This window comes from Muscardinus avellanarius, assembly GCF_963383645.1.
Source record: "Muscardinus avellanarius genome assembly, chromosome: 13".
NCBI lineage: Eukaryota > Metazoa > Chordata > Mammalia > Rodentia > Gliridae > Muscardinus > Muscardinus avellanarius.
Window position 1 is genome coordinate 95,830,163 of NC_137799.1, and position 24,119 is coordinate 95,854,281.

The 24,119-nt window shown below is 45.7% G+C and overlaps 1 protein-coding gene across 1 annotated transcript in view; it reads right to left on the minus strand.

Annotated features, from left to right (window-relative positions):
• Positions 1-2,642: 2,642 nt before the first annotated feature.
• Positions 2,643-24,119, minus strand: part of ERCC6L2 (ERCC excision repair 6 like 2) — a gene marked incomplete at both ends in the record, with an annotated part of 75,269 nt that continues 53,792 nt past the window's right edge. Inside the window, 2 exons of the mRNA XM_080709021.1 lie at positions 2,643-3,579; positions 8,422-8,594. Coding sequence (XP_080565147.1) covers positions 2,643-3,579; positions 8,422-8,594 — 1,110 coding nt within the window. The remainder of the gene's footprint in view (positions 3,580-8,421; positions 8,595-24,119) is intronic.

Here is a 24,119-nt window from a genome sequence, read left to right on the forward strand (position 1 = left end):
TGAGCTAAAATAAACTTTCTCTAAGTTGATTACCTTAAGTACTCGTTATAGAAACTGGAAGGCTAACCCAGTGTCTGTGCCCAGATCCCCAGGGGCTGAGCCAAACCTTCCCACGCCTGCCTCCGCCGAGGCCAGCCCTGCAGCTCCCCTTCTGAAGCACTGACGGCCTCACACGCTGGCCTCGCCTCTGCCTGACGCTGCTCCTTCACGGTAAGCAGAGGAAGTATTTGGCTGACGACTGTTGGAAACTAATTTATACCTCAGGTCTGCACTGGTGTCCCCACTCTGATAATACTGGTAAAGGTGTCCTTAATAATGTCAGGCCCAGCAAGGCACGGTGGCACATGCCTGTAATCCCAGTACTTGGGAGACTGAGACAGGAGGATTGCAAGTTTGAGGCCAGCCTCAGCAACTTAGTAAGGCCCTCAGCCACTTAATGAGGCCCCCAGCAACTTAATGAGATCCTGTTTCAAAAATAATAAATAAAAAATAGTTTCATGTCCATGTAAAAAATCAAAAGGTATCTTATTTTATAAAAGACATACTTTATTAAAATGTCTGAATTGCACTGTCAGGCATATCCACTGAGGCCAGGGGCCTCTACTTACCTCTCAGAAGTCCTCCTCCATCGTGTCTGCCATATCTGGTACTGTTCCATCGTTTCACAGAAAGCCCTTGGTGGGGAGATGTGGCCAAGTGATCGGCTGGACGTAACTCAGCCGCTGTGGCACACAGATGAGTAATTACATCACCTGAAGATGTGAGCTCCCAGCTGCGGCTCCCAGGTGTCAGCGGGCCTTGGACTCAAGGTGGTGGCCATGAACTCACTCACTCACACACCCAAAGAGAAAAATCTCCAGGCATGTTGCATCCTTAAAGTTAAATGTTAGTTCATAAACACTTTCCTGGGGGGACTCGACCCCAGGGACATGCTATCTCTGACCTACAGCCCTGGCCCTTTTTATTTTTAATGCTGAAACAGCATCTTGCTAAGTTGCAGAGACTGGCCTGGAACCTGCGATCCTCGCCTCAGCCTCCCGAGTACTAGGATGCCAGGTGTACCGCCGTGCCCGGCACTTCATAATGCTTTACTTAAATCATACACCTGTATGAGCACGTGTGTGCTGGGTCACACGATGACTATTTCATGGTTCTCTGGAGTAAAACTGTGCTACTTGGCCTTCAGTTCCTGGAGAGAAGAAGTGGTTTATTTTTTGTTTTTGTTTTTTTGCAGTCCTGGGGATGGAACTCAGGGCATTCTATGTTTGAGCTATACCCCCAGCACTATTTTTTATTCTTTATTTTGAAAGAGTCTCACTGAGTTGCAAAGGGCCTCAGTAAGTAGATGAGGCTGTCCTTGAACAGTGATCCTCCGTTTCAGCCTCCCAAACGCTGGGATTACAGCGGTGCGCCACCGCGCCCGGCTTGAGAATTTGTTTTGGATTTTTCACTTCTGAGCAATGGCTCCACATCTGGGGGCCGTAGGCCCCTTTTCCAACAGTGATCTGAGGACAGCCTGGTTCACTTGTCCTTTCTGGATGGACAGTGCCTCCTATTTCAGCCTGCGAGCTGAACCGAGGAAAGGCACCACCGTGCATGTGATGGCAGGTCTGTCCCAGCCTCAGCCCCTGCCTTCACCGTGCCAGGCGCCAAGCCGGGGCCCTGAGGGCTCGACTCTTGAGATATGAGCTCCCTGCTTCTACCTGCAGCTGTGTCTGACCTGAACAGCCGGAGCTCCTAGCACACAACATGGGCTGAATGTGTCTAAGGGAATGCCTTTAATAATGAGCACTTTGCAGTTTCTGTGTAAACCATATATATGTAACTTAAACAAAATATAATAGTTTCAAGTAAGATCAAACATTTACTGATTTCTTCCTACTTAAAAATATAAAAACACCACACAAAGCTTTATTTACATTGATTCAATCATAACATTTGTATAAAAGTGGAGGTGCCGGCATCTGTAGGCAACGGCAGTCATCCTATTATTTTCCCATTACATCTTACAGTTTATACAACATTTGCCTTTGATTTTGAGCTGTTACAAAATTACAATTTGAACACAATTCCATATATTTAATACTAATTGTGGCTTTCCTCTAAAATAATTTAATAATAATAGGACATGATACTACGGGAAGAGGGGAATAGTAATTTTCCACATGCTAGTACGAAGCAACGCATCAATATACCCTGATTTGGGGCAGGATTGGGCCTGGGAATAAACGGAGCTTGGGAGGGTGAACAAAGGTGTTTTACACCAGAAGGATATTCACGTTGCTCTGATCCAGCCCTGCAGCTTTCATATGGGGAATGGATGTATACCAGCAAGCGATTTATCTGAGGTCACGTAATTACACCTGCGTGGGGGAGATGCCCCACATCCCTGCTAACAAATCTAGAACCTTTCTCATTTCATAACAAGTTACTACGATAGTATAATCCTGTTTTTAAAAGATTAAATCAGATATTAAGCAAAGGAAACCCACGGTAATATCTGAGACCAAAACACCTTAGAGCAAGAATTTAATAAAAATATATGTGGACAGCTGAGTTCGAGATGATACAGCCAGTGCGGGCTGCGGCCACAGGCCCATGGCCGCCGTCCACTGGTGTGCGATTCACTCTCCATTTACGTGCTAGTGTGTGCTGGTCGTGTTTTCGTCTGTATCACTTGAGCTCAAGGTCCTCCACAAGAACTTCTCATTAGATTTCCAGAGAGAAGTGTCCAGTTCTTCTTTCCTTCTGGAGGAGGCAGCGAGGGGTGCTTTTCCGCACAGAGTCTCTATTACTGCCAAGTCGGTGAATTTACTGAGACTGTCGTCATTCTGCTCCTTCAGGATGTCCCAGAAGTCTCTGGGCCTCTGTTTTGCTTTTTCCATTGGCCTGGAAGCTCTGCTGGGCAGCGGTGTGGGACTGTCCCGGTGACTTCCAAAGAGGCCATCGAGAATGGAGGTGTCACCAAGTAAGCCTTCCACAGAAGGGGCTTCCAACACCGCACCGCCTCTCTTTCTGTTTTCCAATCTCAAGAGGGGGCTGTTTCTCGAGACACTGGTTCTTGTGAGGTCCTGTTGGTGTGTGGCACTTTCTAGATTTCTCCTGTGTGCCTCAGAGCTGGAGGCCACGCTGTCTCTAGGTGCCTGGCTGTTTTCCCCCGGGTCAGTCTCCTGAGAGGAGTGGACAGATGACGTCTTGGATTGTGCATCCATAGAAAGAGCCTCTTCTCTACAGAAACCATGACTCTGAAATTTCACTGATTTTCTTTTAGGTATTTTTGGGCTACAAATATGAGACGGTTGGTTGGTAGAATCTTTAACTGACAAAGATTTAGAATCAGACGACTTTTCTTTTATACAAGATTCTCTTTCTTTAAATTTACTCCTGACTTTCTCTTCTTCCTTGTGGCTAGATTCTGAAGCAGAATCCACGAAGAATTCTTTTACCTCTGGGTACTGAGAAGCATAAAAGTCTCTTAGCATCTCCTGTCGTTCTTCTGAAGTGGCATTAGTTATCTGTTTAGCGAATTCCTTTACAGAAGACGAGTTAAAGTAACAGGCCATATCTTCAAATTGTTTTCTATAGATTGAATAAATAAAACCAGTAGTTACTTTAATTAGATTTTACTTTAAAGAATGCATCATCATTGACAGCAGTGCAAAGGCAAAGCTGTGCCGTCTGTCCCGTTAGCTCACGTCTGTATAATTCACGATGAAAATGCATTTTATCCTAGCCTCTTTCCTTATGCTACTGGAAAAAATATTTTAGCTCATGAAATCACCAGCCTTTTAAGTTATTCTGATTTATCCTAGTAAGTATTTCCTGGAAATTATGGGGCCCCAGCATGCTACTCCTCCACAGAGCCAATTTATGACTGACATGAGAACCATAATATTATATACTCTGTATCTGAAAATCAATACTGCAATCAAGTCTCATGAAATAATATTATCAAACGTTTTAATGAAAAGAAAAATTGACAACAGAGTTTTCCTTCTCCTTCTTTTTTTTTCTTTTCTACAAACCTAACACATACATTTCCCAAGACTTTTTGATGAAGCTAAAAAACAGTTCTAAACTGATAAACTTAGATTCTTTTTTTTCTCCAGTCGATTCAACCTTAGTAGTTAGGCTGAAGTGATCCTACTTGAAGTTGCACTCTCAGTAGGAGCTACCGACAACGTCATTATATGCCTGCATTAGGAAGCGGACCTCCTGCAACCCTGGGGGGCAGCAAGGCAACCCAGGCTCTCTGCTTCTTCTATGACTTCAGAGGAGCCCGTGGCTTTCAGTACTCACCTCAGCATCTCGTTAAATGTTCCGAATGCAGACACTACACACGCTGACCGACAGCTCCTCTCCCCCAAAAGAACACTTCCTAACAGATACCAGCCCCGCATCTCTCTGCTGGAAATTGCCAATGTTCTTGTTGGAAAGCAAGCGTGTTCTTAAAAGGTTCCAGTTTTTACTTCAAGTGAGGTAATATGATAATATTATTTTGTTTATTAATCATCTCAAAATCCATTTTCGTGACCTTTCTAATAAACATTTGTGCTTGTCAAGACTGAGTGACTGGCAGGGTTACAAGCTGATGTCTTTTATTTATCCAAGGCTTGGGGGTGTCTCAGCAGCTGCCAGAGTAACTTCACCTCTCCGTCCTGACCCACGGCGACCCGGGCCTGTCACTTCTGGAGGAGGGCTGCTCGCACCCTATGGCACCCGAGTTGCCTGCAAGGAACTGTGCCACGCAGCTGCCCTTGCAGGAGCCGCTACGAGTGCTCGTTTTAGTTTTGTCTTCTAACTCACTCTCCTAATTCTGGGTCTTCAAAAGCAATTTTTTTTTTTTCCCCTAAGAATTTAAGAAAATGCCAGGTACAGTCAGGGGCAAAAGTTAGCCTTTTTGTGAGGAGAAGTTAGTCAACTTGAGTAGATGCCCAAAAGCTGCTTAGGGAGAGAATGAATCCTAGGAGGGAAAGGGAGCCGGGTACCATTTAGCAAGCGAAGCAAAGCAGATCTGCATCTGGGTAACGCTCCAAACCCTCTCCCCTTTTCTGAGGAACTGGAGCGGGACACAGCTGAACTCACTTCTCCCTCCTCAGCTCCCTGAAGGGACGGCAGGGCTGGACGCCTCCCTGGATGGCCAGTGCCGCAAGAAGGCAGTGCCTTGGGTCAGACTGGTGGCGGAGGGCAGGAAGGGGCCAGCATCTGGACACGGCCCCCGTCAGCTCCGTGTTCTGATGTTACACACTTGACCTCCTTTTTTTTTTGTTACTGGAGATTGAGCCTAGCTCGAGCTATACCTCCAGCCCTTTCTATTTTGAAACAGGGTCTTGCCAAGTTGTTGAGGCTGGCCTTGAACCTGCACTCCTCCCCTTTTAGCCTCCTAAGTACTGGGTTACAGGTGGGTGCCACGGTGCTTGGTCACGCTTCACCTTCGTACTTAGCATGAGGCATTTATTCCCCAGGCTGACTAGGGGAAAAGGGAAGGGAGCAAAAACGAATTATCGTCACACTTAATTTAAAAAATACGCACTGCTAACGAGGCTGGAGATACCTGTGTTCCTCAAGCATCTCCACCACGGCGGATGGCCGGCCTCCTAGCAAAACCGCCGCCCACCACGCCAAACCACGGTTGTAAATGTGTCTGCACAGGTCCTGGGCTGCGCTGGCAGTGCAGGGAGGTGCCACGCTTCCGCGCAAGCCAACCAACTGGCCACGCCGGCGCCCCGAGGAGCCGAGGGGCCAGCTCTTTCCTGGGCGGCTGAGGGACCAGGGGCTGGGGCTGCCAGCCCTGAGGGAGGCGGCGTGGACTCACAGCCAGGGCCAGGGCAGCCCCCGGGCCCCTCGCCTGCCTCCTTGGCCTCAGCCTCCTGCTGGTGGCGAGCCGCAGGTGCTGGCCTAATCGGGCCTCCTCCTGTCACCTGCCACCCAGCACCTGGCGCAGCGGTCTCTCTGCCCGACCTCCACAGGTGCACCCTGACGCCACGTTCCCCTGCTCCCGAGGTTGGAGCCACCTTGGTCGTGACCGTCCCCTGCATGGCTGGGCCCCGGACTCCACCGCTTGTACTCCGCTGGCTGCTCGGCCGGCCCAGAGAGCAGGGCTGCGGCACCGCGAGGCCCCTGGTCCTCCGACTGGGCCTCCTGTTCGCTCGCCACCCGTCAGCCTCCCGCGCAGCTTAGACGCACTGTGCAATCGCTGCTTCCAGACCCTCTGCTTCCTCGCTCTCCATCCTCAGCCCCGCTGACACTCAGCCGACCCCATTCTGGCCCTGCCAGAGCTCGCTGGAGTCCATCCACAGCGGGGCTGGCGGTTTGACGGCACTCGCTGTTGGACGAGGCCTTCACACCACCCAGGAACTGCAGTCTGCCGGCTTTCCTACCCATAAAGACTTCACTGTGGCTTCTGCCCTCTGAACAGGTGGCTTTACTCCTTGGCTCGCCGAGAAAGCGCCCCTCAGCGCATGGCCAGTGGTGTGGACCCTGCCCTCTCCCAGGTCCCTCCGCGGTCAGCACCGCCCCGTCGTCTTCCTCACACACTCGCAGGCCTATTACCTTCCCAACCCTCCCGCCAGCTGCGGCTCCCTTCACGCCCGCACTGCAGGAGCTGTCCCAGGCCCGGCCCCGGCAGCGCCCGCGAGCTCCTGGGCGGCGTGTGCCGTGGCCGGCTCCCACGCAGCCCCGGGGCGCCACCTGCTCGGCTGACTCGCTGATGCGGGTGGTGCTCCCTCTGATGAGGGTGGTGCTCCTTCCTCGGAGGCTCACTGCTCTTGGCCTCAGGACTACTGGGCGCCTCCCACCCCGCCCAGGACCACTGTGTGGGAGGGCTGCCCCCCTGCCCCAAGAGTTCCCAGCTGTCCACACGGTGCCCCGGCTCCGAGACCACTTACGATCTCTATGCTGATGACTCCGACCCTAAAGCGGCTACTCACTGCCTGACATTTCCATAGAATCTCAGGTTCGTAGAACTCCTGCGTTTTCATTGTTTTTCACTCCATAACTGTTCTCTCCTATCTTTCCTTATTTAGTAAACCTGCTCTGTTGCTTAAGACAGAAAGTTAGGGTGATTCTATGCTCCTCTTCCAGTGCAGTCACCGAGCCGGTTTCACGCGCCTGGCTGTCCCGTGGGCCACCCTCCGCGCTGCCCTCTTCCGCCCGCAGGTGGGAGTACCCCTCAGAAACACGCAGCAGTCACGCCACCCTTCAGCGGCTTTCCACTGGACCTGGCACAAAAGCCAAATTCTTCCTACAGTTTCTGAGGTTTAACCTGCACCACCTCAGTCTGCGTGTGTGTGCGCGCGTGTATGTGTGTTAGACCCAGGGGCACTCTACCTCCGAGCTACACCCCCTAGCCCTATCTTATTTCTTATTTTGGAACAGGATCTTGTTACATTCTGAAGGCCTCACTAAGTTGCCGAGGCCGGCCTCGGCCCTGCGGTCCTCCTGTCTCAGCCTCCCAAGAGTTGGCATTACAAGGGTGCGCCACCACGCCCGGCTCATCTGCGCCTTTTCAGCATGCAGTCTGCTGCCTTCTCCGGATCCCTGAACACGCCATGCCTCCTCCGGCTCGGGGATGCCCTCGCTCTCCCTGTGCCCGGTCATCCTTCGAGTTTCCACCTACACCCACCCGTGTCGAGAGCTCTTCCTGACTACTCACTACAGAGCTTCTGCCCCGCCACCTCAAGTTTCTCCATCAAGACAGTCTGTGCAGTTCTTGCTTATAACACCGTTTCATACTTAGTAGTACACTTTCTTGTTTGTGAATTGACAGGTCAACGTCACCCCTACCTGACAGCACTGTGGGCCCTACGTCTGCCTTTTCTACACTCTGCATTCAGCACTCAGCATAATACCTGGGTTTGTATTAGGCAACAACAAACACCCAGTGAATGAATCCACTTCAGATTTCATTTCTCTATGAAATGAGAATAATTTTATTAAAAAAAATCAATTAAAAGCTGGGCGTGGTGGCGCACGCTTGTAATCCCTGCTCTTGGGAGGCGGAGACAGGAGGATCGCACAGGTTCGGAGCCAGCCTCACTGGCTTAAGAGACCCTGTTTCCAAATTAGAAAATATAAAAAATAGGTCTGGGAGTGTAGCCCAGAGGTAGAAGGGCTTCCAGGAACCCCAGTACCACACACACACACACACACACACACACACTCAAATCAATTAAAATGATTTCATTTAAAAAATAATATAATCAATATAAAATGACTTTATTTTTAAAAATCAATTCAGGGATTTGCCTTTTAAACATTAAAATATTTAGAGTTTATTTTTTAAAGTGTGCAAATTCAGATTTCCCTAAAATACTCAAGTGTCATGTATGGTTTTAATTCAAGCAATCTGCACATCTTACTAAAGGAGTCCACGTCCTCTGATAACGCCGTCTGAAGCCAGCGTCGTCACAGATAACGTACCTGCATATTCCTTTTGGCGTCTCCCCAACGATGAAGGTAGTCTGCGCTGTGCGGTGGACTCTCTTCTTCTTCTGGCGCACGGGGTGACGGATCCAGAGAGCAGAAGCGGCCCCTCCGCCGGGCGGCTGGTCTTTCTCTGTACGCGCCCCCGTATCTGCATTCAGTTCTTTTGTCTGAAAAAAGGGAAGGATGCCCAAACTCAGTCTGAAGGAAAGAATCCGCCTTGGTCAGATGAGAATGGCGTACTTCCCAGCACTCTTTAGACTGAAGTAGATCACACCCTCTAACTAACTGTCAGAAGACGTGGGCTTAGGCCTTTGAAAGGATGAAACGGGGAAACATATTTCTACTGTATCTGGCATGCTGGTAGATATTATCTCAAGTAAGGATAAAACTAATAATTATATAAATGATAGCCTAAAAGAGCCTAAAGTGATTAAATAAATAATAGCCTCTTTGTGATTTTTAATTAAGTATAATTGGAGTAAATAATTTCTCTCTAAATTATTAAGCAGTCTTCCAGTTATTTAATTTTACTTTTATTTAATTCATTTATTCTTTTAGTTTAATTTAAAAGAATGATCTTTATGTGACAAATAAAAAAGAAACCATTTCCATTAATCCCACTTGTCAACCACTGCCTGGGTTGTGATCTTAGATGTAACTACAGTTGATAACTTATAAGTAGAATCCATCTTATTGTACAGATCAGGAGCAGCTTCCTGATGGTGGGTCAAGAAAACAACCTTTTTCAAGGGTACACTTCCAGTTCTCTCCATGAGTTTGATGAGTTTGGATGGGTGGGAAGTTCCATTCCAAAGAGAGACGATGGATACAATTTAACAGCAACAACAAAAATGCTCCCTCCTAAGTGAAAGCTAAGGTGAAAGGGGCCGTAGGAGGAAGCCAGGCAGCCTGACTGCGGGCCGGGGGCGCCTTCATGTGCAGATGTTCTTGTTCATGCCATGGTGACCGCTAAGCCAAGCCCGCGGGAGGGTGTGAGGGTGGGTGGGGCTGGCAGGGCCGGCCGGGGTGTGTGCATTTAACTCTACACAAATATTTTTGCTTCATCATGATGTATAAATACAAGCACCAATAAAATTTAAAAAATTACATTTGACCTCAAAAGAAGAAATCAAAGCTTCTAGGTGCTGAAAACAAAGACGTACACGTGACGACTGGGCGTGGAGACCCAGCAGCCCGCGGATGGGGGCGCGAGGCCAGCGTCTGCAGAACGTGCGAGGGGAGATGGAAGCGGCTCAATGCCCGCACTGGGAAGCAAACCAAGGAGCAGGGGGTATGAAAAGGGCGCCTGATGCGCAGCTGAATCCGGACAGCCTGCCGGGGCGGGACGAGGGCAGCACGAGGGCAGCGAGCCTCCTTGCTCCAGACAGAACCGCAAATGCCCAACGGGTGGCATCTGTGGCATCTGACTTTGCACCACCTGCGTCATAAGGGAAACCGAGGTGACAACTAACATAAGGAATTGCTGACAACCCATGCAAACCGTAGAGCGCAGTGAAGACTGAACATAAAAACAGCTCACAGGAGTCCTCCGTAAGCCAGGGAACGCCCGAGACTGTGATAAGGAAGAAAGAGTTTGTGCAAAAATGACAAAAATTATCAAAAATAATCAGAACCACCCACCCTGAAAGTGGGTAGAAGCAACAAATATGAGAATTCATAGCTGAAGAATTAAAAATAATAAAGCGATCTGAAAGGAACCTTAAATCTTTATCGTATCTGGAAAGCTGAAGGAAGGAATAGAGTCTGCTAGCAAGAACTGGGTGTTGTAGAGGCAGATTTAAGAAAGAACTACAGACAGGCTTCAAAGAGGAGGCAGTTCTGAAATAAAGACAGAAGTGAGAAATGTGACGTGCGGATATAGAAACAGTGCTACCGTGATAGTATAATAGAGAACTAAAGGACACACGAATCGTCAGACTGAAGGAGAGAGAACCCCTACCGGCAACAGGAAAATAAATCTAGGTTTTGTTTGTTACAAATAAATGGAAAATCTTAAAAATTATGAGAGAGCCGGGCATGCGTGCGCGCGCGCACACACACACACACACACACACACACACACACACTCACTCTTCCTCTTAGGCATACAGACTACTAGAGCCAGGCGTGGTGGTACACGTCTATAATCCCAGTAGTTGGGAGGCTGAGACAAGAGAATCGAAGGTTCAAGGCGGGCCAACATGTGGGAATTTAGTGAGATCCTGTTTCAAAATAAAAATAAATAAATAAATTAGGATGAAGTGCTGCTCAGAAATAGACTGCCCCTAGGTTCAATCCCTGCTACCCCCACATTCACCCTACACTCCTCAAAAAATAGCAAAAGGAAGGAAGGAAGGAAGGAAGAGGCGATTAGAGTATCGGACACAGTTCTTGGTAATGACATCATTATTTCCCTTCTGGTAGGACTTTGAAGTGGCGCACAACCAAAGAATGGAGGTACGTAATGGTTTTTCATTCTATAAATATTTACTAAATACATATTACGTTCCTGTCACCACGTGAGGCGTTTGAGAGACAGAGACAGACACATTCACATGTACAGAGGGTCCTGCCTCACCTGGCTCAATCGATAAGCCTACTTAAAAAAATAAACGGAGCCGGGCATGGTGGTGCACACCTGTAATCCCAGCATTTGGGAGGCGGAGACTGGAGGATCGTGGTTCGCCGACATCCTCAGCTGCTTAGCGAGGCCCTCTGCAACTCAGTGAGACCACTATTTTAAGTGAATACATAAACTTATGTAGCTTTCAAAACTCCTTGTTGTTCTTTGAAAAACAGCACCTGTCATCATTTATAAACATTTTGGTGCTCTTATTAGAAAAGTAGTTTCACTACTTTATAGTAAAATATATTGTCAATCATTTGCAACAGCGGATCAGGAGATTAACGCCCCCGCTGCAGTTGCAACTGTAGTGACCATTACGCTCCCTGTTGTCACACACAGTGCCTAAGGCCAAGATGAAAAGCTGCCAGGCAGTGCGAGACGGATGCGAACTCGTTCCTTACACTCAGGACCGAGAACTCATGCCCGTGAGGCAGCGCCGCGCAGGAGCAGCGTGGGGAAGAATCGGCAGCGGGAGGTCCGTGGAATGAGGCGCATCAGGAACTGGAGATGACCCAAGGGCACGCAGAGGACGGGCTGCTGCGCTGCTCGGGAAGCCAACGCGTCTCTTCTCTCTCCCCACAGGGGAGGCTGACGGTGGATCACTGCGTTTGTACTGGTGGGGAATCCTGCACTCATAACATGAAGAACAAACCAGAACTCCCAGATTCTGCAAGAGCGCTCAAGGGCTGGTTCTTTAATAATTGACCTCCAAAGTTACTTTTACATCCATGGATATTAATCGGACCTGGGCTGGTTCCATAACTCGGCTACTGTGCTGCTACGAACATGGATATGCATGCGACGCTGATTAAGCCGATTTCAGTTCCTCTGAAAGATAACCACGACTGGTACGGCCGGGTCACACGGCAGACCCAGCCCCAGTTTTCTGAGGGGCCGGCTCCTTTCAAAGACTTCACAAGTATCTGCTTTGACTTAATTTTTGGAAGGAAGGGATTGAACCCAGGGACATTCTACTTCTGAGCTACAACTCCATCCCTATTTTATTTTTATTTTGAATAGGAGCTCAGTAAGTTGCTGAGGGTCTGAGTTGCTGAGACTGGCCTTGAGCCTATGGTCCTCTTGTCTCAGCCTCTCAAGTACTGTAATTAAAGTTCTTGACAGGCTGAGACACCACCATGCCAAGCTGTGTTAATTTTGATATTTATCAAATCATTGTGGGTTTTTCTGATGAAACTATAAAATGTATTTGAAAATATGTTATAAAGTTTACTATTAAATATATAATACATGAATACTTAATTACTTTACTATTATACATTAGCAGTAAATTATATATAATATTATATATAATAGTAAATCCCAGTACCACAAACTTTTTTTTTTTTTTGCGGTACTGGGGATTGAAGTCAGGGGCATTCTACCTCCGAGCTACACCCCCAGCTCTATTTTTCATTCTTTATTTGAAACAGGGCCTCGCCAAGTTGCAGAGGGATTCATTAAATTGCTAAGGCTGGCCATGAACCTGTGACCCTCCTGTCTCAGCCTTCCAAGGCCTGGGATTACACCAGCCCTGCCACAAAAAGCTTTTAAATCTACTTTATATATTACATTCCTAGTTAATTCTTATGCACTGAGTACAGTCTGCAACCTTGACACTCTACGTGACTCAATTCCGTTCTCCCTCAGTTAAGAAGAAAAAAGAAATAAGAAAACAAAAGTACACAAACAAAATCCCCCAAACAAAACTTGAACAAAAAAGAATCCACGCGACATCCAACAGCTGCCTACGGTTCTCCGTGACTTACTTCTTACTGTCAAGTTTTAGGCTTGCGTCGGCCACGGCAGGAAAGCGCTTTCTCCATGAAGACCGACAGCACGAGCCGCTGAAGTGGGCTTAACATCACAAACTCCCTTGCTCCTCGGAACTGAGACTATGCTCTGTGACCCAAGACACTAGATACAACCAGACTGCCTGACTTTCATTAGAACAGTAACTATTGAAAGGTCCACCTAAAAAGAACTTATACATTTTTAATATAAAAAGGTAAGAAAAACCAAAACGGACTTTTAAAAATATTACAGCTAGCAATCCTTGACATCCATGTACTTAAGAAGGGGCTTCTTCCTACTTCACAATCATCTCATGCATTAGCAATGTTTTCTTTTTCTTTTCTTTTTCCTTTGGTACTGAGGGCTGAACCCAGGGACCACCTATCTCAGTGCTATAGCCCAAGCCCATTTTATTTCAAAACAGTTTCACTAAGTTCCTGAGGATTTTGCTAAATTGGTGAGGCTGGCCTCGAACCTGCAATTCGTCTGTTTCAGCCTCCCAATTACTGGATTACATGCACTACCATGCCTGGCCCATTAGTATTTTTCTGTTTACTACATGTGAAATCAACCTTTATACTCTAGGAAACCACGCTGACATAGTTGGGAGAATGTTTAAGGAAAATAAAAAACCCTTTCCAATTAATATCCATTGATGTAAAAATAACTTTGGAGGTCAATTATTAAAAGATCTGTGGCGGGCACCAGGGTGGAATGGCAGTGAAAGGAGACCAGGGAGCCTTCTCCCGGCCACCAATGCGTCGCCAACAGGGTCAGACATCACCGTCCAGGAGAACGAGTTCTTGAGGCAGTCAGGATCAGCCCACAGCGCCCAGCTGCAGCAGCAACACCGTCCATGACCTCGGCCATCCTTCTAACCTCCTGGCCCTCCTGGAGACACAGCTGGCGTGGACGGCTTCTTCCACCTGCTCTGCTCAGCTGCGTCTTGCACGACTGAGGAGCTGGGAGGAGGGAAGCCCAGGAGAGCCCTAAGGGGGCAGACAGCCTGTGCAAAGCTGGCCTCCAGGAGCTCCTGGATCTTCTACTAAGCAAGTCTGGGTGGACCTGCTTGCTGTACTGGGCTCCCTGTAACCACCGGAGCACACCAGAACAGAGAGCAGCGCATATGTAACAGACACACTATTTTTCCCTTAGCCAGATGATTAAGCTTCAGTCAATGAGAAAAATGGAAATGGAGATTTTCACCAGAATTGTTCATTCCTGATAGCTCTGACCCACTGAGAAGTCTGAACAGATTTAAATAAACGTTCTGGCGCTCAGATCACTGCAGGGTCACAGGAACGCCCATCTCAGGGAAGTTCTCTAGCCTACAGCTCTTCCTGGGCCCAGCACAGAGCTTCAGCCACACGCACAGCGGTCACACCAACCATGCCGTAAAGCCTGACAGTGAGGGCGCCTGCATTTTCCTTCTTCCCGAAGCCTTACACAGTGAAGTCTGGGCAGCAATCCTCCTGTTTACCCATTTGTGCAAACAGAAGATTAGAAACGAAGTCTCTCTTTGGTTAAGGGCCAAACTCTGTAAATACATAAAAAGTCAAAAATTGGCTCCTGATGGCAAAACAGGGAAGCAGGAGCTCTACAAAAAGATAAAAGAGCCGGGCGTGGTGGCGCACGCTTGTCATCCCCGTGCTTGGGAGGCGGAGACAGGAGGATCGTGCAGGTTCGAAGCCAGCCAAGCGCGCTGGCTTAGGAGACCCTGTTTCCAAATAAAAACGTAAAAATAGGTCTGGGAGTGTAGCCTGGAGGCCTGGAGGTAGAAGGGCTTCCAGGAACCCCAGTACCACCAAAAAAAAAAAAAAAAAAAAAAAAATATATATATATATATGTATATGTATATATAGTATACTCTAAGTACATGTCCTCCAACAGCAGCTGAGATGACAAACGCTTTTAAGAATCTTTACACAAATGTGAAATCTTCAAAGTAATCAGTCAAGGTTTCTGCAACCATTTTCTATATTCCACAAAACTTAGGGCAGCCAAAGCGCCAGCTTGTTAGAGGACCTACCACAAATAGGCATTAGAGTCAAACTTTCTGCATATGCTTAAAAATGACATTCAAATCTGCAAAGAGTGTGCTGAATTCAAATCCAAAGCCTGCCTGGGGAAGAGAGCGAGCCGGTAACTAAGGCTCTGCTTTCCTCCTGCAAGGTGTAACTGCTGCAGTCTAGTGAGACTCTTTTTTCCCTGGTACTGGGGCTAGACCACAGGGGAATTCCACCTTCTACCTCGAGCTACACCTTCAGCCCTATTTTTTTTATCTTTACTTTGAAACAGGGTCTCACTGAGTTGCAAAGGACCTCACTAAGTAGCTGAGGCTGTCCTCAAACCACAATCCTCCTGTCTCAACCCCCCAAATGCTGGGATTGTAAGTGTGTACCACCACGCCTGGCGATTACTTATTATTAACCATCAAATACTGAGGTCTGTGAGGGACTTGCCTTTTCTGGTAAGTTATAGTGGGTTCTCTACATCATTTTTACTCTCCCTTGATGTCAATGCTTTCTTGAGCTACACAGGAGAGGAATGATATTTTCAGGTGGAGGAGGGGTAGCAGGAGCATCTCCTGCCAGAACTGAGTTCAATGATCAGGTGCTTCTTTGTAGGTCTACGACAGCAGTTCTGAAGCTTTTTGGTCTTAATTCTCCTTTACCCTTCAAACATTATTGAGGGACCCAAAGAGCTTGTGACTAAAAAATCAATAGCTATAACCAGTATTTATTAATTCATCAAAAGTAACAATATACCCCATTACATGCTGACCCAAACAAATTTCTTCTCTTTTGGTACTGGTGATTGAACCCAGAGGTGTTCTACCTCCGAGAGACCCAGCCCTTTTCATTTTCTTTTTCTTTTTTTTTTTAAACAGGGTCTACCTAAGCTGCTGAGGCTCGTCTTGAATCGTCAGTCCTCTTGTCTCAGCCTCCCAGGCACTAGGATTATAGGCATATACCATTACACCTGACTTTCAAAAACTTTATTTTTTAAACTAAATTTTTAAAAACAAAAAGTAACTGCATTTTCCAAAACAAACACACAGCATAGTGAGAAGAGTAGATATACTGGACATTTTTGCAAATGTTTTTAATATCTGACTCAGTGAAAAACAGCTATAGTCTCATATCTGTTTCTGCGTTCAGTGTTACAACATGTTGTTCTGGTTGCAGTATATGAAGCAACAGGCCTCGGGTAGATCTGAAGTTAGAGCAGGGAGAGCATCCGGGCGCAGAAGCACACGCTCGCCGTCCCAGTACCTGGGAGCTCAGGTGGGAGGACCAGGTTTGAGGCCAGCCTGGGCAAGCTAGCAAGACCCTGCTTCAAAATAAATAAACAAACAAGCAAACAGAAAAATAAATGCTGAAGGTTTAATTTGGAGGCAGAATGCCCATGGGTTTAAACCTCGGTACCCCAAAATAGGAAGAATATTTTAAGTACGTTTTCGTTAATTTGAGTATTCTTTTTAATACTACACTAAAACTCAATTGAAGTTAATTTCATGAAAAACTGAAAACCTATCGGTAAAATTTTTAGTTAAAATTAAAATTCATGGCCGGGCATGGTGGCGCACGCTTGTAATCCCCACGCTTGGGGGGCAGAGACGGGAGGATCATGCAGATTCGAAGCCAGCCATGCGCGCTGGCTTAGGAGACCCTGTTTCCAAATAAAAATGTAAAAATAGGTCTGGGAGTGTATCCCGGAGGTAGAAGGGCTCCCAGGAACCCCAGTACCACCAAAAATAAAATAAAATAAAATAAAATAAAAAATAAAATAAAATTCATTAGAATGCTGGGCGTGGTGGTGCACACTTGCAATCCCTGCGCTTGGGAGGCAGAGACAGGAGGATCGCGCAGGTTGGAAGCCAGCCTTGCTGGCTTAGGAGACCCTGTTTCCAAATAAAAATATAAAAAAAAATAGGTCTGGGAGTGTAGCTCAGAGGTAGAAGGGCTTCCAGGAACCCCAGTACCACCAAAAAAAAAAAAAAAAAAAAAAAAATCATTAAAATATCTTGCCTTTGCACATATTTTCCCACCCATGTATGACTTCTGCGGTGACACGTTTGAGGTGGACCTTGAAGAGCAGAGAGGTCTGGAGACTTGGGAGGCTGTAAATGTAAAAATGAAGGTTTGTTCCAGGAAGAAAATGCACAGCGTGCGAGTCAGTTTCAGAGGAACAGAGTGTGTTTAATTGTGAGAGAGCAGTTACCAGGCGGGCCGGCACCGTCAGAGGCTGCACGGTCCAGTGCGGGTCCGCGGCCGGAACAAGAGGCGCAAGAGCTACCGCGCGGCCCCAGTGGGCCTAGAAGCCCCAGGGGCTGCCAGTGTGCACCCACGCTCAACGGAGAAAGACCACTTGCTGGTGATAACACAGCAAAAGAGCAAACACCAAAAAACAAACAAAAAAGCACACCCACTCAGTAGAGGACAACGCGTCCACTGTGAGTCCCCCCTTTGGCTTTGTTATTCCATCGTGCCCGCCCTCCCCGGCCTTTTGGCTTGCGCCACCAACATTCAGTCTGGGTCTTCCTCACTTGCTTGGCTGACTCACATGTCAATCTCTCTGGAAACACCTTCATAAACATACCCAGAAGTGTGGTTACCCATTTCCTAGGCAACTCACAATCCAGTCAGGTTGACAACCAAGATTAACCATCACTCTAAGTAAAGATGAATTGGGTACGGTGGTGCATTGGGAGGCTGAGACAGGGGGGCCACAGGTTCAAAGCCAGCCTTAGCAACTTAGTATGAGACCCTGTTTCAAAAAATAAAATAAAATAGGGTTGGGGTGTAGCTCAGAGGTAGAATGCCCCTGAGTCAATCCCAGCAGCAGCAGCAGCAGCAGCAGCACCACCACCACCACTACCACCACCACCACGACAACAAAAAGTAAAGGAAAAGTGTGAAAGACCAGACTGCCCAAATATCTTTGGTAAAGCAGATATTGCCAACAGTTTCATTATATTTCTTGAGTTCAGATTGAGTTTAACTACTTAATATTACTTTTTAAAGGAAAGGATGCTTTTGATCTACAGATTTTTTCCCTGCCTGTTAAAGTGAAGAAACTTCTCCATAGGAAAATTTTAAGATCGACGTGTCAACCAACGTCAGCCTCAGCACTGCGTGTGGGGAGGGGAAATGTGGAGGGGGTAGGGCCCATCAGGTGCCTGTCCTTGTCTGCCACTGTCGGTATGATGTGACACTGTCGGTATGATGTGAGACTATGTGTCAACAGAAGTCCATAAAAATAAATAAATAACATTATACAAAATTATGTATTATGGCTGCCACTTTGCGACAATGAGCTTTCATAATAAAAACATCACTGTGAGGTGATATTTAAAAATACAAATAGTTTTGAATTATGAGTGCTTGTATCTATTCTCAACATGCCTATCAATTGTTATATGATCTTTAAATTAAGTAAGCATTAAGCTTTTAAATGGGTTCTCCGATTAAAAAAAAAAAATGGGCAAAGAAGCAAGCAGTTCATAAAAGCCCAAGCCAATAAACATGTCAAAGTCGCAAAAATAAAAAAAAATTGGGAAAGCCAATATGAAATCTCCAGAGACCCAAGATAAAATACAATGGAGGGGAAGCAAAAACAGGACAGAAGACCAGAGAGACGGCAGCAGTGGACGCTAGTGCCGCTGCCCAGGCCGGGAGGTACCGGGCCTTTCATTTTTAAGAATAAGTCAAACGAGATGTTTGGCTTAAGGATTCTCCAAGAATCCTTCAAATTCGGAAACACTATGATTCCCTAACCTCACAATTTTGATTTGTTTTATAGAAATCCAGAAGTCCTAAGTGCAGAGGCAAGATTCTTGGTGACGAGGAGGAAGGTGTCTGTTAAGTGGCCATGTCCAATTGATACCATGGCTTTCACAGAGGGATAAAATACAATTTGAGAAGGGCTGTGAAGAGCTTAGCACGCGTGAGTCACTAGGTGGAGTCAACCCAAGTTCAAAGAGGCTTGGTGTCTCTAAACTTTTACACTGTTACCCACGAGGCATTATCTGAAGAAATCATAGTTTGCAAACTATTTAGAATCTTCTATTCTAAGCAGAGAATTTTTTCAAAGAGGTCAATCTGTCTTCTATGCAATGAGAATAATAATCCATTAGAAGAATTAGAAGCATACACCTTCCTAATAAACAAAGATTACTTTTTCCACCCAGTTCATTGTTAGTTTGTGATTTCTTTCAAATATACCTATAGTGTTCCTTCCTCCCTCCCTCCCTTTCCCTCTCTCTGTCTCTGTCTCTCTCTCTCTCTCTGTGGGATTGAACCGGGGGGTTCTATCTCTGAGCTACATTCTTAGCCCTTTTTACTTTTCATTTTGAAACAGGGTCTTGCTAGTTGTTGACGTATCTCTCTAAATTGCTGAGGCTGGCCTCCCAAGCACCAAGTAAGATAACCGGGCTGCACCGACATGCCCACCTTATCGTAGCGGGGGGTGTGTCTGTGTCGGTCCTAATGTTAGTTACTAGAATCCAGGGGCAATTCTACTGCCGAGCTACGCCCCAGCCCTATTTTATTTTTTATTTGGAAATAGGTTCTTGGTAGGTTGCTCATAGTCTCCCTTCGCTGTGGAGGCTCCTCTTAAACCTGTGATCCTCCTGCCTCGGTCTCCCAAGGGCAGGGCTCACAGGGGCGCGCCATCGTGCCTGCCCTCCTATCTGTAGTATTCTTGATAGAAAACCAGTTGTGGTTCAAGGCAGGTCCTTCATCTATAAAATCAGAGAACTGGACTAGGGATCTTTTGAGATATTCTAAAACAATCTACTACTGGTACTAATCACAACAAAAATAATAACAGGTCATTGTAGGGAAACTCTCAGAGAGTTTTATTCAGCATCCCAATTTATAAACAATAATCCTGATTGCAATAACAAAATCTAATATTATATTTTGATTAATTACAATGCCATTTTTTTGGGGGGGGGGCAAGGAGTTGGCTATCTTCTGCACACACCAGCTCATCAGTTACCCTTGTTCTGACTCCTGTGAAGCAGGCTGTCTGAACTTCTCATGGTCTCCAGCTAGGAGGGAGCAGGCATGTGTGTGTACAGGTAGCATTGATTCTCCTTCCTCTGGCTATTTAACAGGTATTCTTCACTTAAATGACCTATCTTTTGAAACAGAACACCATCTATAATCAATCCCTATTCTTGGAACAGAAACACAAAAGCCTTTTTCATGCCAGTATTAGTCACATATTTCATGCACATACATATAGCAGTCTTAAAAATCTTAATCTTTATTAGAATGACCTGAAAAATGACTTTATGGCATAAGTGGCATAAATTAATATTTAGCCGGAGACAAAAAAATAAAACCATGAAAAATCCCACCCAAGAGTTAATTCTCTTACATGCTAAGACCAGAAGCCTTACTTACTGGACCACTTCACACACCAACCATTTGTGAACAATTAAACCTTCACGCCATTCATTAGCCTGAACAACAGGAGAATGGCATGTCCCGTCTCCCAGTCTGCTCACGGTAGACGTCCATCCCGCCCTGCCGGCTCCAGAGCGGTGTAAGCAGAGCGCACTCAGATCCACGGCAGCTCAGAAATCCTTGCTTTAAATAACCGACAGAATGCAGACTTAACAAATGCATGAAAGGGAAGTTCTCACGGCACAACCTTCGTACTGACCGTGTCTGAACAGTGCTGAGACCTGTGCCGGTTCCTACAGCCCCCAGCCCGGCTGACGGCTTCATCAGCTCTCTCGCTTACGCCACTCGCAATAACGCAAAGAAGGGTTTACTATTAATCCAGGTTTTACTACAAAGCGACCCGTTATTTCTCTGTCAAACACCGGCAAGAGTGCCAAGTGTCTGTCATCCAATTCAGGGGATTAAGTCTTCTTTTATAGTCTGATACTTGTACCAATTTATAAAAATACAGATATAGTTTCGTAGGGTTGGTCACAGTCTATATTTTGGCTTGGATTCAGGCAGCAGAGGTTGACTATGACAGCTGGCAGGAAACTGAGGGCAGAGTACATCCTCCCCTTCAGTCACCACAGCTCGGTTGCCGTGGTGATTAATCCCTCATTGAATGCTGTCTTTGTACATTTCTTTTCAGAAAACTTTAAGTAAACTTAAGTTGAAAACATGCAGTGGATTGAAAAGAGGAGGTACCACACCACAAACAGGTAGAGTTAGGTTTTGGGACGTATTTCCACATATTAAAAGAACAAATTAACTCTAATACAGGTATTGTCCATTCCTTCAGATGCTTAAAACACTTGTAAGACACATAGGTTTTCCCTGCAGACATAAATCTTTTAAAATGAGATGCTTTCAAAAATAGTTTAAAAATATCCAAGTACAGTTTAAGGGCAAAGCATGCTCTTATTTTGCGCATTATTTTACATCGTTTGCATTATCAAATGAAAGAGGCATAAGTAGAAATTTAAGAGAGACAGGTTTTAGGTTAGGTCCCCTACAAAACGTATTTTAAGTAGAAATTAATTTATAAAAGTATACGTTATAAGAAACCACAGGAAACATGAAAAGGTAGTATATTTTTCGTCTTTCCTAAATACATGGGTGAATCTGAAAAGCAGGTTCATAATTTTTATTATTTTGGTTGTTACACCAAAAAGATTGAGAAACTCTGAAAGTATCCTGATCTCGTATTGTGTGTGGACCATTATTTCTTTTTTCCAAGTTTTCCATTTAGTATCCATATTCGTTTGCAATTTAGTGAAAGGCTCTTAGACTTGGAAGTGAAATAACGGTCCACGGTGGCACTGCTATTCATCTCTGGACTCATATAATACACGGGCTTGTTTTCTTTCTTAGATAGTGAGGCAGCACACTGCATCTGGCTGTGGATATAAACACTCGGCGCTGTGTGCGCACACGCAATCTTTTCAAACAAGTAGTCTTTAATGAAACTCTGATGACAGACATGAGGTCCTCAGAAGAGTTCTGGGTAACCAGAGGATTCTGGATTTGAGCCCTAGGTGAAAGGTACTCACTTAGGTGGGAGGTCTGGGTCTCCTGGAGACCTCAGAAGGCCTGAAGGCATTTGCTGACGCTACGGCTGCATCTCTTCTGTTCTTGCCGCATTTCACCTCTCCTTTGTTTATTCCCTTTTCTTTGCATAACTATTTTTAATTTTTTTTTTAACTTGAAATTCACTGCTGCCACCCATCTCCACACTACAAGTAGCAAAATGTCAATAACTGCAGATGGTGGCTTCCTCATTAAAGGCATTCTAGTAATATTCTCTGGATATGGGGAGGTCAGTGATTGTGAATATTTTTTTTCTCACAAATTCTGTGAGATGAAACCTTACATGGTGTAAAGAAGTCAGCCACTGAAATGTGTGTTTTTATACAGACCGCTAACATTGGTGGCAGGAGACTGAACCTCCCTAGAGGTTTTAAAATGTCTCTGAATATTGTATACCTATGATTAAGCAAATAAACAACAAATTTCCTCATAAGCCTGGAAATCACTTATTAAATTGGTGTATGTGTGCTCAGGGAGAGGCATGGTCTCAAAGAGTACACTCAAGTTGTTTCCTTGTAAAAGATGTCCTGCACCCTGAAAATCACTGTAAAGAGGCAAGACTCCTGACAAGATTGTTTAGTCCATCTAAAAAAATGCTGGGCTGAAAAAAGGTGGTATACTTCTGTTTTTGTAATTTTCCATAAAAAAGTTCCAAAGAGACTGCTTATTGCTTCTACACCTAGGCGTTGTTTCTCAGGTTAGGGTCCTGAAGAGCTGTATGTCTGCAAACTTCTTCTCTGAGAAATTCTTAGATAAGCAAATGACCGATATCCAGCTAAATTATTTCATTAACATTCACTCCCGGGTTCGCTAAATTTACCCATCTTTCACACAGCTGACATACTCACACACCTTCTCATTAAGAAACCATGTCCTAAGAAAAAGCTACTCTAACAATATTGATATGGGATCGCTATGAAGGAAGAATGAAGAAAATAGGACTTCAATAGGAAAGACCTGTGCTAAAACTTCTCTCCAAGCCAGGTGGGCACTCCCAAGCTTCTGGGGAATTTGCATATCTGTACTAGAGATATCTGTGGATCTGACAAGAGATCACAAAGATCCAGAAAGACAACCAGCCCACAGAGCAGGAGACCATTCACTAATAATTACCGAGCACTGTTAGCGATCACACCTTTGAATAGCTTACAGTAAAACAAAAATCTTTTGGCTCAATAGATTTTTAAAATCTACCGATCAGCTAGAAGGTGACCAAACACCCTCAGTAGTCTTGTGATGTGATCACTGGCTGGGCTTCCTCACGCTCGCTCCCACCTTCCCATCTTCTCACCTGGCAAGGCCTCCCGTAAAGAAGAGCCAAGGCGCGTCTCTCCCTCTGGAAACGCCCGTTTTCTCCCTTGAATGTGCATTTCCCATTTCCTAAATAAACCTTCTGTCTCTCACTGGCTCCTGCTGAAATTCTTGTTCATCATGTAAGCCAAGAGCCCGCTGGTCCTGACCAGAGTTCACCTCTCCCCCACACTGGGAACTCTTCCAGACTCTCCAGAGAGCCTTTCTTTTCCTGTGACAGATTCTTCCACAGGCTGTTTAGTGGTCCCCATTTAAAATCCCAGGTGACAAGTTTCCTTCAAGCCAAGCTCTAGGAAAAGCTCTGCTCTTCCTAGAACAACGGCTATGGTTTGGTCCCCCCCCCTAAGGACAATGGATTAACTCAGTGCTCTCAGCAGGGTGTTATGGCATCTGGGCAGACCGGCCTCTGCCTGCGTGTTGCTCCCATCCCCCAGCCCACCCCCTGCCCAGCAACCCTGGCCTCCAGACATTAATGCCAACTGGGCACTCAGTCACTGTGACCACCCAAACCGCCCTCACACATTTCCATTTGAGAAATCACTAAATAGGCAGTTTACTGCTTTTGTTTTGTCTTTCTAAAAACTCAAATTAGTCATGTTAATAAGATATCTGGGTAGAATATCCTGTCTTCTGTATCTTACTTAACATTGTCCCAATCTTGAACTTTCAGTTTTTATCTTCTGTGATCACAATTTTCATCTTATATTCTGGTTTTATTGTTAAGACAATTCAACTTCTTTATTGAACCAGATGTGGTAAAAATAAAGTTTGAAAGTTTAAAGGACTTTCCTTTACTTCATTCTTAAAAATAATACGAAATTAAAACAAAACACCACTGTTATATATAGTAATAATTTTTAACTATTATCCATAAAGTGCTAAAAAAATTTCTCCTCAGCCATTTAGCTGTCAGAAAT